The sequence below is a fragment of the Trichoplax adhaerens genome, genomic scaffold (assembly GCF_000150275.1).
Source record: "Trichoplax adhaerens TRIADscaffold_15 genomic scaffold, whole genome shotgun sequence".
In the NCBI taxonomy this organism is placed as follows: domain Eukaryota; kingdom Metazoa; phylum Placozoa; class Uniplacotomia; order Trichoplacea; family Trichoplacidae; genus Trichoplax; species Trichoplax adhaerens.
In genome coordinates this window covers 195928-209036 of record NW_002060957.1, presented here as the reverse complement: position 1 = coordinate 209036, position 13109 = coordinate 195928, and the positions used below count along the sequence as shown (strand labels likewise).

Here is a 13109-nt window from a genome sequence, read left to right as displayed (position 1 = left end):
TTCATGGTGCTTAATCGGTCAAGATGAAAATGCGATATTGCATATTGGGCCTCGGGCAAAATTGATTAAAAATGTTTAGAAGATTTCACAACGCTATCGTCGTTTCTTACAGAGTACGACGGATAAGAATTCTCAATTTCTAATTACTGTTGATTTATTTTTACCTTTCAATAGCTTACAGTTAATAACTTCTTGTTTATTAACAGTGAAGATAGATTTAAATAGAATCAATTTATAGCCGAAGGTTGCAAAATTAATGCAGCTCATCACCTTGTACAGTACTAAGGCAAAGGATATAAAGCATGTTATACTTTTACACGCATTTACAGCATCGTTCAATATCATGCATTACTTGTTGGGATCAACATGAATATCCGAACAAATACAATATTAAGTGACTTTTTGACTCTAGAACTGTTCGATCTCGATTCTAAGCTATCGAATACGGTCTGTCCTCGTATTATAGTGTAGAACAGCATCATTCATGAATGTGACTAGTCTTCACGTACTCTGCGATTGCCAATTTAACTCGACATACAGTAGTGCAATCTCTTCACGTATTATATTTTAGATCAACATCATTCATGACAGTCTATGAGTATACCGGTCTTCTGTGGTTGCAACTACAGCTAAGCGCATATGTGTAGAAGAAGAAGCCTGAACTGTAATCAAGTAGTATTGTTGCAATTCTTGCCCTATTTTACACTCGTCTAGCAATACAATGCCAAGCATGAATAGATGGACAGATTCACTTTGAAACTTGAGCATTGCATTTTCATCTGGATAGGAAAGATAAATACCGTACAGTAATTGTAAGAAAGGTATTTCAGTGATATTTTTGACTCTAAAACTTCTACTGTAGATTCAGATTCTAAGCTATCGAATACAGCCTCTCTTCGAATTGTATTGTAGAACAACATCATTCATGAGTTTGACTAGTCTTCCTATACTCTGAGGTTGCCAATTCAACTGAAAAATAGATCCCATCTGCAGCTAAGCGCATATGGGCAGAAGAAGAACCTAGAGCTGTAATCAAGTAGTATTGTAGCAATTCTGGTCCTATTTTACACTGGTGTAGCAATGCAATACCAAGCTTGAAGAGATGGACAAACTAGCTTTGAAACTTAGGCATTATATTTTCATCAGGATAGGAAAGACAAATAATTGTCAGGAAGGCATTTCAGTGATATTTTCGATTTTAAGCTATCGAATACAGTCTCTCTTCGTATTATCTTGTAGAACAAGATCATTCATGAGTGTGGCTAGTCTTCCCACGTACTGTAAAGCGTCTTATTTGCAATAGACTGATACCAACTTTATCTAATTTGATGTTGAAATTGTGTTTTCATATAATTTCAATCGTCGGTAATTTTTTATGAGACACCCTGTATACTCTGTGGCTGCAACTGGAAAACAGATCCCATCTGCAACGAAGCACATATGGGTAGGAGAAGAAGCCAGAACTGCAATCAAGTAGTATTGTTGCAATTGTTGTCCTATTTTATGCTGGTGTAGCAATGCAATGTTAAGCATAAAGAGATGGACAAAAAATTAGCTTTGAAACTTGGGTATTGCATTTTCATATGAATAGAAAAGACAAATAATTGTAAGGAAGGCTTTTCAAGTTTGTACCTTGGAGCCATTTTCTAGGGGTTAGCAGCAGCTGCATCGCCAAGCCAAGCAGTTTTGCCTTCGTTCTCAACATGCACTACCTCGGATAGACTGGTCAAAACGTATTTGACTGACCTGTACATTATACCAACACCAGTAGTGTACAGTACTGTACCGTGCACTACATCGGTGCAGCACATTGCAACCACCTGTTCCGACGTCTAGTGTCTAGTACCAGTACCGAACTGGACCGGACTGGACCGGTACGGTCTAGTCTAAGAGGTCTTCCATCATTCCACATATTCTCTACTGTACTGTACTGTACTGTACAGTACTGTACTAGTAGTACTGTACAGTGTACAGTACAGTACATTAGCATACGTACTGTAGCATCGTACTGTACTGCACATAGCGTCCAGTCTACGTAGTATCAAAACCGCATGATTGAGCTGATCGAGCTGATTGAGCTTTCCATCTTGGCAGATCCAGTTTCAAATTAAGCTAAACAATCCATCGCTGTTGCAATTTATTCCATTTTATCCATTACAATCGATTGAAAAATGTTACCGAGATCAAGCATTTGCCGTACTTTGGTACAATGGAGACAATGGACCGTCAAGAATAGAGCTATTTCTACAGGTCAGCTTGTATTGCAATTAATGATTGGATCGCTTGCTCGTATCTTGCCTAGCCATGGACAAAGCTCCATTCAAACATGTGTTGTTGTTGTACTACTTTAGGAGCTCAACATTGCATATTTTTAAAGCCTAAAGAACGTCCCTTAGAAAAATGGGATTTACACAAAGCTGAAAATGAAGGCAGAGATATCGGTCAGTCTCTTACCATTTAAATTGGCGTAACTAAATTGCTGAATGACCTCCATGCACGCTGCACAGTAGGCTGTAGGATGCATCGATAAACAACGAAGCCTTTTTCTCTCTTTCAGAAAAACTGCGCGAAACCATGTTAGAGAAAATAGAACGAACTAAACATGCAGCGGTTAAAGATTTGCAATTGGTTGGTTTAGAAATGACAGTATCATACACACTCGATCTCAATCCGATAAGTAGATGTTGTTACTGTACTAGCAAGAAATATCAAATCACTTCCTTTGAATCCTAATGAAAATGCCTACTGTACTTTCCTGCATTGGAACTAGCGAATAGTTTTGAATTTATTGCATACGTATCATTTTCTATTTTCATTTAGTTTATAGATGGTTGTACCAAGCCAGAAAATTTACCACTTCTACAGGATACAGTGAAAAGGTATCAATTGACAATTGGAGTATCTTGATCAGAAAAACCTTTACATTAGAATTATGCATTAAACTGGCTTGCAATAATGACAACGACAAAGTATCCACTTGAGGACTGTATCTTTTCGAATATGCCACTCAAAGTGCTAGTGATGTGCAATCAAAAGCGAGCATTTTAATATCCATCATGGCAGACTTAGCTAAGGTACCTATCCTATTTTTTTTCTCAAGATATCGACAGAGCAAGAGTGTGCCGTTTGATGGCTTGCCGGCCTTACTAACACGTACATGCATTCGACTGGAGAATCCAGCGATGGCTCTAGAAATGATCAAGAATAAGGCATGTCACATAGTACCTCTTTGTGATTGTTATCGCAATGTGCTAAGCCCTTATTACATAAGACTTGATGCCAACTGTTGTACTTTAAAATTACAGGCTGAATATGGTATATTTCCTAATGCTGGCTGTTACAATTTCTTGATGGATGAATTCATAGATCCTAGAAATAGAATAGAAAAGGGGTCAGATCGTGAGTCCTTTCTAGCAAATTCAGCCCATCTTCAATGATTCGATTATATGCTTTTAACTACAATATTTACATTGAATGCATATTGCTTTCTCTAGTTGCTTTGGAAGCATATGATGCGATGCTCGCCGATAGCATAAAACCCAACAAAGTTACCAACGCCATTAGAATTTATTCTTTACTCAAGCAGGTAAAATATTGTATGACTTGAGCAATTTCTTGAAAGAAATGGAAAATTTTAGCTTCTCTGGATGCCTTGTAGGATTCTGAGAAAGATTTTCTATATGGTATTAAATTACTTCGTGAATTTATGGAAACTGGCTTAAGAGTACGTCATATTAAAATAATTCGCAAGGAGATAATTCGTGCTGCGTTACGTCAGGTAGTTTTGGTTATTTTTACTATTACCAAAGGATCCCTATAACAATTGACCCATATCCACTTCTTGATATCACAGAACTTGCCCGAAATGGCTTTAGAGCATATAAATGAATACGTAAAATGGGACAAATTCAAACCTTCTAATGTAAATAATCTCTCTTTAATCGATAAACTGTCATGATACATTACTGTGGTACTAACAAGACTGACTGCTCACGTTGCACCATTTACTTATACGTACAGCTGGTCCTATACTTGTATATCAAAAGTTTGAAAGATGCTAAAAGACAATCAGAAATAATGGATGCTGCGGAAGAACATTTAAAGCTATTCCCAACTCTCAAAATAAAAGTACCTACGATTACTTTAATCAATGAGGCTGTTACTAGTCTTGAAAATCCAGACTTAAATGAAAAATTTAATGTAATTGAAATTCTTATTCAGTGCATTATTTTTGTTAATTTCACGTCGACGTTTACACTTTCTATTGATTATTCTATTTTTATAGGCCTTTGAAGCTCGTCTTCGATCTATGAACAGAATAAATCATGTTGGTGATACTACAGAGGAATGAAGATGGTGTTATAATAAACGCTTCTGCAAATTATTATTTCTCTAGTCAACTTCAGAATATCTTGATAATGCATCAGCTAAATGCATCCCATATTCGGTGATTGCTTAACTTACAGTACGCTATTCTTAATTATGTGAATAAAAAGTCACTCGTCGTCATTTTAAATATGGTGAGATTGGATTGAATGCATTACAAACTAGCGCTGGTTTGATGACAAACCTAGGAGCGAGTTTCTGAATTTATAATCCCTATATTAAAAGCTTATTGATGTGAAGCATGACTTCCAAAAGTGCATACTTATTGAATCCTCGGCCACAGAATAATGGAACTGTGTGATTGATAAATAACATTATAGCATTTCAGCACTTCCATTAATATCCAACAGTGCAAGCAAACAAGGTTAATGTAAAAAATGAAGTAAAGTCTGTATACTATTGCGACTAACTAATTGCAATTGCTACTGTCGTTAACTTCATAAATTTACACAGGATAAGATGCACATATTATAAGCAAAAATACTTGATATGCCTCATTGACAATTTATTTATATTTCGTAATGATAGCTTAAAGCTCTTCCGCACTTAATTATTTACTATTGCATTACTACTGTTCACTTGATTAATAATTTAATCGAGATTTTTTTATCGGATAATCAGAAATACACATATAGATGAGTAAACCTGAATGCTTTAATTAGTGATAAATCGAGTCATTGTTATGGCTAGAAATCAGTAGCTAATGCCTTTTCAATGGTTTACATTTTCATTTACTATGCAGGAACGGTCGTATAATATCTAAACGTTCCTACGATTATGCGCAAGTGATGAGCCTACTTTAGTGCCAAACGATAAATCAATTACCGTCCTGGCTTTCCCTAAAAGATTACTTATTGACATCATAAATCAATCGTTAATTAAGTCAGGCTTGAGCTTGACTATATCCTTAAGGTCACAACAGAGTTTAAGCCATAGAATACGTTTCTTCGAGAATGGAAAGGACACAGCAGTGGTACTATTAGCGTAGAGTTTAAATTTGTCATACAATATGAAATTGATAGCCTGCTATGATTGTCCGTAAAATTAAATAGATTTAAATAGGCAAGATTAGATAATTATGTATAACTAATGAGATAAACAATATGATCAGTAAAAAGCAGCCGTTGGTACTAGTGATAGATATCTTTATTAACATTATTTCATACAAGTGTAAGGTCAAGAGACCCTTTAAATAAGATTTTATCCGACTTTGAGCCAAGACGGAATCTTACAAAATATTCTAATCTGCACAATGTCTATAAGATGTTGTTTCATCGAAACAAAATATCAAGTTAACTATCTACCGGAACATTATAGTATCAAAATAATCATTCAAAATTATATCGCAATATAATTAAAAATATTGAAATTGTTACATTGAATAATATCCTTCAATAAGGTAACGTTTGTAATAGAATAAATGATGATAATCCCACGCTCAAAGTCAACATATATGTTCTCTAAGTCATACTAACACGTTGCATCATTTAAGATTTAATCAAGTGTTAACTACCCCATGATCACTGTTTTACAGTTAGGCACAACCCCCGAGAAAAATACTCCGATAAATAACATTTGCGGCGATGAAAATTGTTATAACTTTACTCATTGTGTATAATCAATAGGTAGCTATACTCCTTCATAGTAAGAAGCATATTGACAATCTTGTTAACAATATATAATGAAAAGCCTATTATGGTAATGGTTAGATACTGTTTAGAATAAATTATTCATTTTACTGTATGATCCATTGATGACGTTCAATACTGCTATAATAAGCTGAATATTTAATATTGTTACTATTACCGCTCTACTGCAGTGTATCATTGCCAACGTTGTTTAAAGTGCTCTCTGTTGCTATGGTAACTAGGACAAGCTTGGAGTACATGATATTCATTATTAACTATCAGCAGTCTTAACAGGCAATTTGTCCATTTTAACCCTCTAGTAATTTTGATTTACTACTATCTAGACTTGACAATTTTATTAGGCAACACTGATTTGATGTAGTTATTAGAATCCAGACGAGAAAGAATTTATTCCCCATCCCTAATTGAAAGAGTTGTATGTATTATTGTCATTAGTTACAATTTACAACAATTGCCCATTTTTTGATACCTATTTGTTAGTCTTAAAATTGCTGTCGTCCTTCCTGTTTTGGGATTATGCGAGAATTGGATGAGAAGAAATCATCAATGTAACATTGTAGTAAGTATAGAATTAAATATAATGTTACCACATTTAAAATATCAGACCCTCCTTAACTTGGGTTATATCCGATGCTTTTAATAATTACAAGTAAAATTCTAATTGCGACCACTAATTTGATCTATTCACGGAGTTAGCCTATCGAATGATCAATATATTTTCTTACACATAAGATAAATGAACTCGCTGGGCTATGCAACTCTAAATTTACGTTAAATCTCATCGTTATTCAGTTGGCAAGATAACTTTACACGTAATTGAGCCATAGTATCTATGGGTAAAAATTGATAAAATTTCTATCTTATTCTCCTACTTATATACGTCAATTTGACTAGCAATGATTGAATATCACGCAAGTAGCATGTCTAAAGCTTGTTTAAGTAAACCTTTACTAATCCTAAGAAATGCAGAGCTTCAATTAGATATTGATCTTAATGCCACATTAAGATGTTGTTTTTAGTATTACTTTAAATAATTGCTAGGACGGTTGATGATATTTTTATCAAATAAGTATAATTTCAGTTTTTATAATAGTGTAGTGATTTTTGAAGTATTTCAATAAGTTTATGCCATATGAGCAACTCTATTTACCATGTCTATATTGAATGAGATATTTATGATAAGATGATAATAATCGCTTTTCACGCAGCACCCACTGCCTATGCCCTCATGTGTTCTTGGTTACCCTATTTACAATTTAACGTAATCAGATTTCCTACTTAGGAAGATAAATATAGCTACAGGAAATGGATTTTATTTTAAATTTAAAAAATTGTAATAATAACCAAAGTAAAAGTTTAATTACCATGTAGTTAATTACAGTACAGTATAACATTTAGAAAATCTATCTCAATTCCATTTTTACTATTGAAGATAATTTTTGAGCTTATTGATAATCCAAATAAGAAATGAAACTATTATTTTGGCTCAAGGATTCATTCATCGATATTGTAGACAATTTCTTATTATATCTTTGTCAACATAATGATTTACAAATGCAATTCGCTTGAGTTTTTGGATACCTTACCTGTAATTCAGCGTAGTGATGTTGTTATAATCAAATATTCCCTTCTTCATAATTGGGTAATAAGGAGGTACCTTAAATTATTTCAGTATTGGTAAATTAATTAATATAATCTTCTTATTGCAGGATACAAGTTATTGAAAAGGCGAGATTTACATTAACGCAATCAACAGTGTTGGTTATTTCTGACTTGATTTGAACTTAAATTTATCCTCTGTATCATATTGAGGCCATCAAATTTTAACAACGCAAAAGTTTTCGATTTAATCCAGTTGGAAACTAATCAAATACACGATGAAAAAGAAATCTCGTTATCAGTTTAGTGAGTACAGCCGACGATATACGGATCACGGCTATCACCGGAGGCAGCTATCGAAACGTAATGATGGTGTACTATGGCAAAATAACGGTAGTGAATATCAAGCTACTACTAATAAAACAGATTTTGTCCACTTTCCACCCCAACCTAAATTGCTGCCAGTTAAAATAAAAAATGAGCTAGTTGGTCAAAGTGGCGAGATGGATTTATTAACGCAATATAATCAACAATATCTGGACTTTATCAAGACAGGTAGTCGTCCATCCAAATTAGTCCGAGCCAAGCAAACTTATAACTTTCCTGATATTGAAGCTTCTAGTCGATATCGAGCTACATATTCAGATGATTTTAAAGGTTGGGCTCTCCAACCTGAGGAACGATTACGACCCAGGAAAATTGAAAATACATATAAGCCACCGCAAGAATCAATTGATCTTCATACAACATCGCGTGGTGACTTTGTACGACACCAGACGGCACCTGCAGCAACAGCCAAGCCTAACTTGTTAACTATTCGACCAGAAGAAAAAATGAACTTTAGGACAACTAATAAAGAAGATTTTATAAAATATCCTGTAGAGATACGCCAATCGACAGATATATATAAGCATGATAAAGAATATCGACCTCCAGATAAGGTTACAGATTCTCTAAGCACCAACTATCAGGTTGGTTATAAAGATCATGGCTACTGTAAATTACCAAGTTTCAAGAAAATTCATAGCCGTAGTAAAACATTTCCTGTAGGCGACGGAAAGGAAAAAGGTAAACTAATGCTTTTAGCTCTTATCCGGATAATAATGTAGTTCTTGCAATGGATTGAGTTATTTGATAAATAAGAATTTCCAATATCTTGTAGAGGATGTCTTAATTCTTATTATTACATCATAATATCATGACAGTTTTAGCTAATTTATATGTTATACTGCTAAATTGATGATATTAGAAATATAGTAAAACATACTTGTCTATAATTATTAGTCCCTAAATGAACACATTTAGTGTGAAGTGTTACAGTATGATATAGTAAAGTATTAGCCGAAAGATGTTGAACTCCATTTTACCTTAAGCAAAATAATTATAACGCACATAGATTTGAAACTGAAAGAATAATTTCTGTACCGAGATATGATTAAGACGTGAAGACGTAAAATTTTACTTTAAAACTGTATTTAAAGTCGATAGATGCATTAAGTTATTAGTGTTTGATCATCGTCATAAAATGCTAACGACTTTCAAACGATAGTTGAAGTTACATTTGGTAGCCTATAACTGCAATATAGAACAAAATATTGTTAGAGATGAGTTCATGGGCAAAAATAGTAATTTAAAGTGCATATACTAGAGTTTCTTATTATCTATATGTGTTTAGTTTCACCAACTCCTTTAGAGATTGATTTTACGTTGCAGCTAAGAAGCAAGTATGCAGTTTCATAAATCATTAAAAGCACTAATAGAGCTGGTAGCTGAAATTATAGACTTCTATATTCCAGAAGCTTAAATACATTTACAGTTAAAGAACAGAAAACTGCGCTTAAATAGATTAAATAAATTTACTCTGATAAACATTTGATAATTGTTCCCCAAGAAAAATTTTAGTTTATGATTTAAACTGTTACTTTCTAGCTAAAAGCCTATAATATAAAATCAAGTAGTGCTAAAAATAGGTTAATCTGACAAGAAAAGTACAGTTTCAATGTATTTACTAAAGCTACTTGTTGCCTATTTAGCTTCAACTACTCATCTTGATGATTTTAAAGCCTGGGAAGGTGAACCTGTTCGCCGTATCAATCCAGTCCAAGCTAAGGATAAATCATACAGTCCACCTACAGAAAAAATGGATTTAAGTTCGACAATGCACAATGATTTTCGTAATTTCTCCTCTGAAATGGAATCGAAAAAGATTCGACGACCACGTACTCGGCAAACTCCATATCGTGAAAAGCCATTTACTGCGGCAACAACATCGAAGGAAGATTACTGTCATTTCGATGTGAAAGAAGCTCAACGCTATCCATGCCTACCAGATCATCAACGCGAAAGTATATTTGGCTATGGTGAAATGGATTTACGCACTGTATCGAGAGACAATTATGTCCGACATGTTGATGCCAAACCATCAATGTCTGCAAAAAAACCGGCAGTAGTCTTTAAGAGTAATGATCCAATGGATATGCGTACCATGCATCGTGAAGATTTTAAGAAATTTTCCTCAGATACATTCCATTCTTCTCGTGTTGCATTGCAAAAGTCCATCCAGGATCGTGCTATCCAATCCGTCTATAAGGATATCATAGCTCATGATCACGGCGATGATTATGATGATGACGATTTTGCACCGAGAACACACCATAATTATGAACAACAAGCAGTAACAGTAACATAATAGATTAATATAGCAATTCATTATAATATCATATTATTCTCATAGAAGATATCTAGAAACTTTGTACAAATACTGTACATCTATATCGGAATGAAAATATGCAATTACAGACTACGAATGTACGAATTTATTTTCTCATGATATTCGATTGGTAATCATCAGTAATTTAATGAGTAAACTTGTGAATCAGTCCTAAATTTTAGGTAATAAAATCAATCGTCATCATTTATGAATGATAACGATATCGATTTTGATGATTTAGTAGGTTAATATTATTTTTATGCTCTTGAATGAAGAATTTGTTATTTGTTACATCTTTATAATCACTATTTTCTTACTATCGTAACAATTCTATTTTATAGCCATGATTAGTTCCTTAAATTCAGATCCACCGATAATTGATTGCATCATAATATCGTAGATAGAGTAATTGTTTAATTAATTAGATATAGATTAAGTAAGTCTACTCTTAATAGTGGAATGTGGATGGGATTGATTGCCTATTGTTTACGTTAAAAATGTCATAAAAATATCTTGTATATAATTAGTATATTCCAATTAATTATTAGTTAAATGTTGGAATGTAACATTTCATCAAGATACAAACATCACATTTTTCTAGCGCCGTTAATTACTTTTATAGACAAGTATGTTAGATTTATACACGATGGTAGCATTAATGTATAGAATGAATAGCAATATTTAGTTCGCTCTATAATTTCAGGTTATCATCAATTATGGTTTTCTAGGTCTAATATTATACTCTAGTTATAAGATTTGCGATTAAAGGAATAGAGTAAAGAGCATAGCTGAAAGTATGCTGGAATCAGGATTATATATAGACGATTCCAATAAAAATCGAGGCCTAATAAATAATTTTAACTAAATGTATTTCTTTTTTTACCCTATGTACGATACTACTAATCATCTCGTGTTTAATTTTTAAATAGGGTAATTAATTAATTTGGTACTTTATTATATATAATTAAGTCCATCTGTATAATTTAGTGTACTTTGTTATTCATTTAATTTTGGACTGTTAATTATAGACTGATAAAATGGTCCCTTGATATCGATATTTTTGGTTGATGCAACAGTTCTATTTTTATACAGATGTTATCAATTATTTTTAAGGGGTAATTTGTATGTTTTAACATAATTTATATTTCTGAGTTGATACAATAAAGTTATCAATTTTCAACACCTGTAGGAATTGACAATCTCTACGTTCTCTCGTAATATCCGTAATAAGAGCGTGAACTAGCATAAAAACCATTACAGTAATCAATAAGATGTAGAAGAGCGACAATATTTACTATATTAATCTATCTTCACGATGATCCTAGCTGAATCACCAAAATTTACCTACTAGGCTATATTAAAGGCAATCAGAATGAGAATAATTTTACTACATTACCATTGTAAGTTGATCTGTCTTTAAATTAATTCCAGCTGAACCACTTAAAGTTAAAAGAAACTAACGGTTTATTCTATATACTGGAAAATTTTACAATGTTATTAATTAATTAATTGTTGATATGCAAGGCAATATTGTAGAGCAAATACAATTCTTTAATCCAGAGGCAGTTATTTCGTATGATAGCTGCAAGTTCTGATACGAACAGATTCCTTTGTACTTGGATTAAACGATTTAATTCAGTAGTTAGAACACTACTGATGTATTAAACTATATTTCGTATACAAAAAAAAAAAACGCAACATTATGATAAGTTGGCAATCTGTACACTGCCAAGAATTTTGAATGATTTTTAAAATTCGTCAATGTAATCTGGAATTGTAATTACTGTCTCACTATGTTCTGCAGGCATCTCAAAGTTATTTACAATAGACGATTTAGTAGCTTCGTCGGGAAGTTAGCAATCATTAAGAAGATTTAACTAATCTGTTAGCAGTCACAAATTCGCGTATGACATACATGCAATTACTTTGATAGTCTAAAGAACGTTATGTAGAATCTACTGCTATATGGACACTGATTAGACAGCCACTGAAGATTCTCATGATTCATTACCGTAAAGACTATTCTACTCCTGCCCCGAGCTGAGGCAAGTACTGAAATGTTTTTACTGTACTATCGCCCAACATAAATAGTGAAAACAATTCCGATATCCTTTCAAGATGAGAATATCAAGTTATCACTGAATTGAATAATTATCATTACCGATGATTTGAATACCGTAAGTACATAAGACCGTTATATTGACTGATATTGTTTGAGAAATTTGAACCCTTTCGTAGTACTCGTGAATTGCAAGTTATACCGTATCATTTTGAATACATGACAGTGAGAGGAAGGAAAGGCTTATGTAATTTAATTACAGACGTATATTAAAATATTGTAGAAGTGCTGTCTGAGCCAGCAAATGCTTGATCGGTACACGGGTATAGACAATTTATATAGGTCAATATTATAAAGATTTAATGTCTAAAACACAATTAAAAGCAAATATAGTAGTACATCCCCAAAAATTAAAGATAAAAAGGAATTGCAACACGTTTTACAATATCGCAGCATATAATTGCTGCAATGAAAATGTCGCTACACTACATTAAATTTATACTTTTACGTAGCTCTTTTTAGTATTTTGTATCAAATCTCTACTGTGCAACATACAGTAATACACTAGCAATTGGATAAATGAGTACGTATGTAGTTACTCGTGTGATTGAAGAAATTCATCACTGCTCTATTTATCACGATTTATCAGAAACGCTCGTGCTGATATTGAAAGAGATATTCTGACTCAAGTAATCAGCAGAAATAA

At 33.1% G+C, this 13109-nt stretch overlaps 2 protein-coding genes across 2 annotated transcripts; both read left to right on the top strand.

Annotated features, from left to right (window-relative positions):
* Window positions 1-366: 366 nt before the first annotated feature.
* Window positions 367-4351, top strand: TRIADDRAFT_60356 (uncharacterized protein; the record flags this gene model as incomplete). The annotated part of the gene is made up of 10 exons (XM_002116398.1): window positions 367-447; window positions 1592-1652; window positions 2352-2441; window positions 2558-2628; window positions 2821-2879; window positions 3101-3399; window positions 3495-3586; window positions 3659-3778; window positions 4021-4200; window positions 4286-4351. 10 exons carry the CDS (start codon window positions 367-369, stop codon window positions 4349-4351), a joined length of 1119 nt encoding a protein of 372 aa, XP_002116434.1.
* Window positions 4352-7912: 3561 nt separating this feature from the next.
* On the top strand, window positions 7913-10323 carry TRIADDRAFT_60355 (uncharacterized protein; the record flags this gene model as incomplete). Its single annotated transcript, XM_002116397.1, has 2 exons — window positions 7913-8702; window positions 9668-10323. 2 exons carry the CDS (start codon window positions 7913-7915, stop codon window positions 10321-10323), a joined length of 1446 nt encoding a protein of 481 aa, XP_002116433.1.
* Window positions 10324-13109: the final 2786 nt, after the last annotated feature.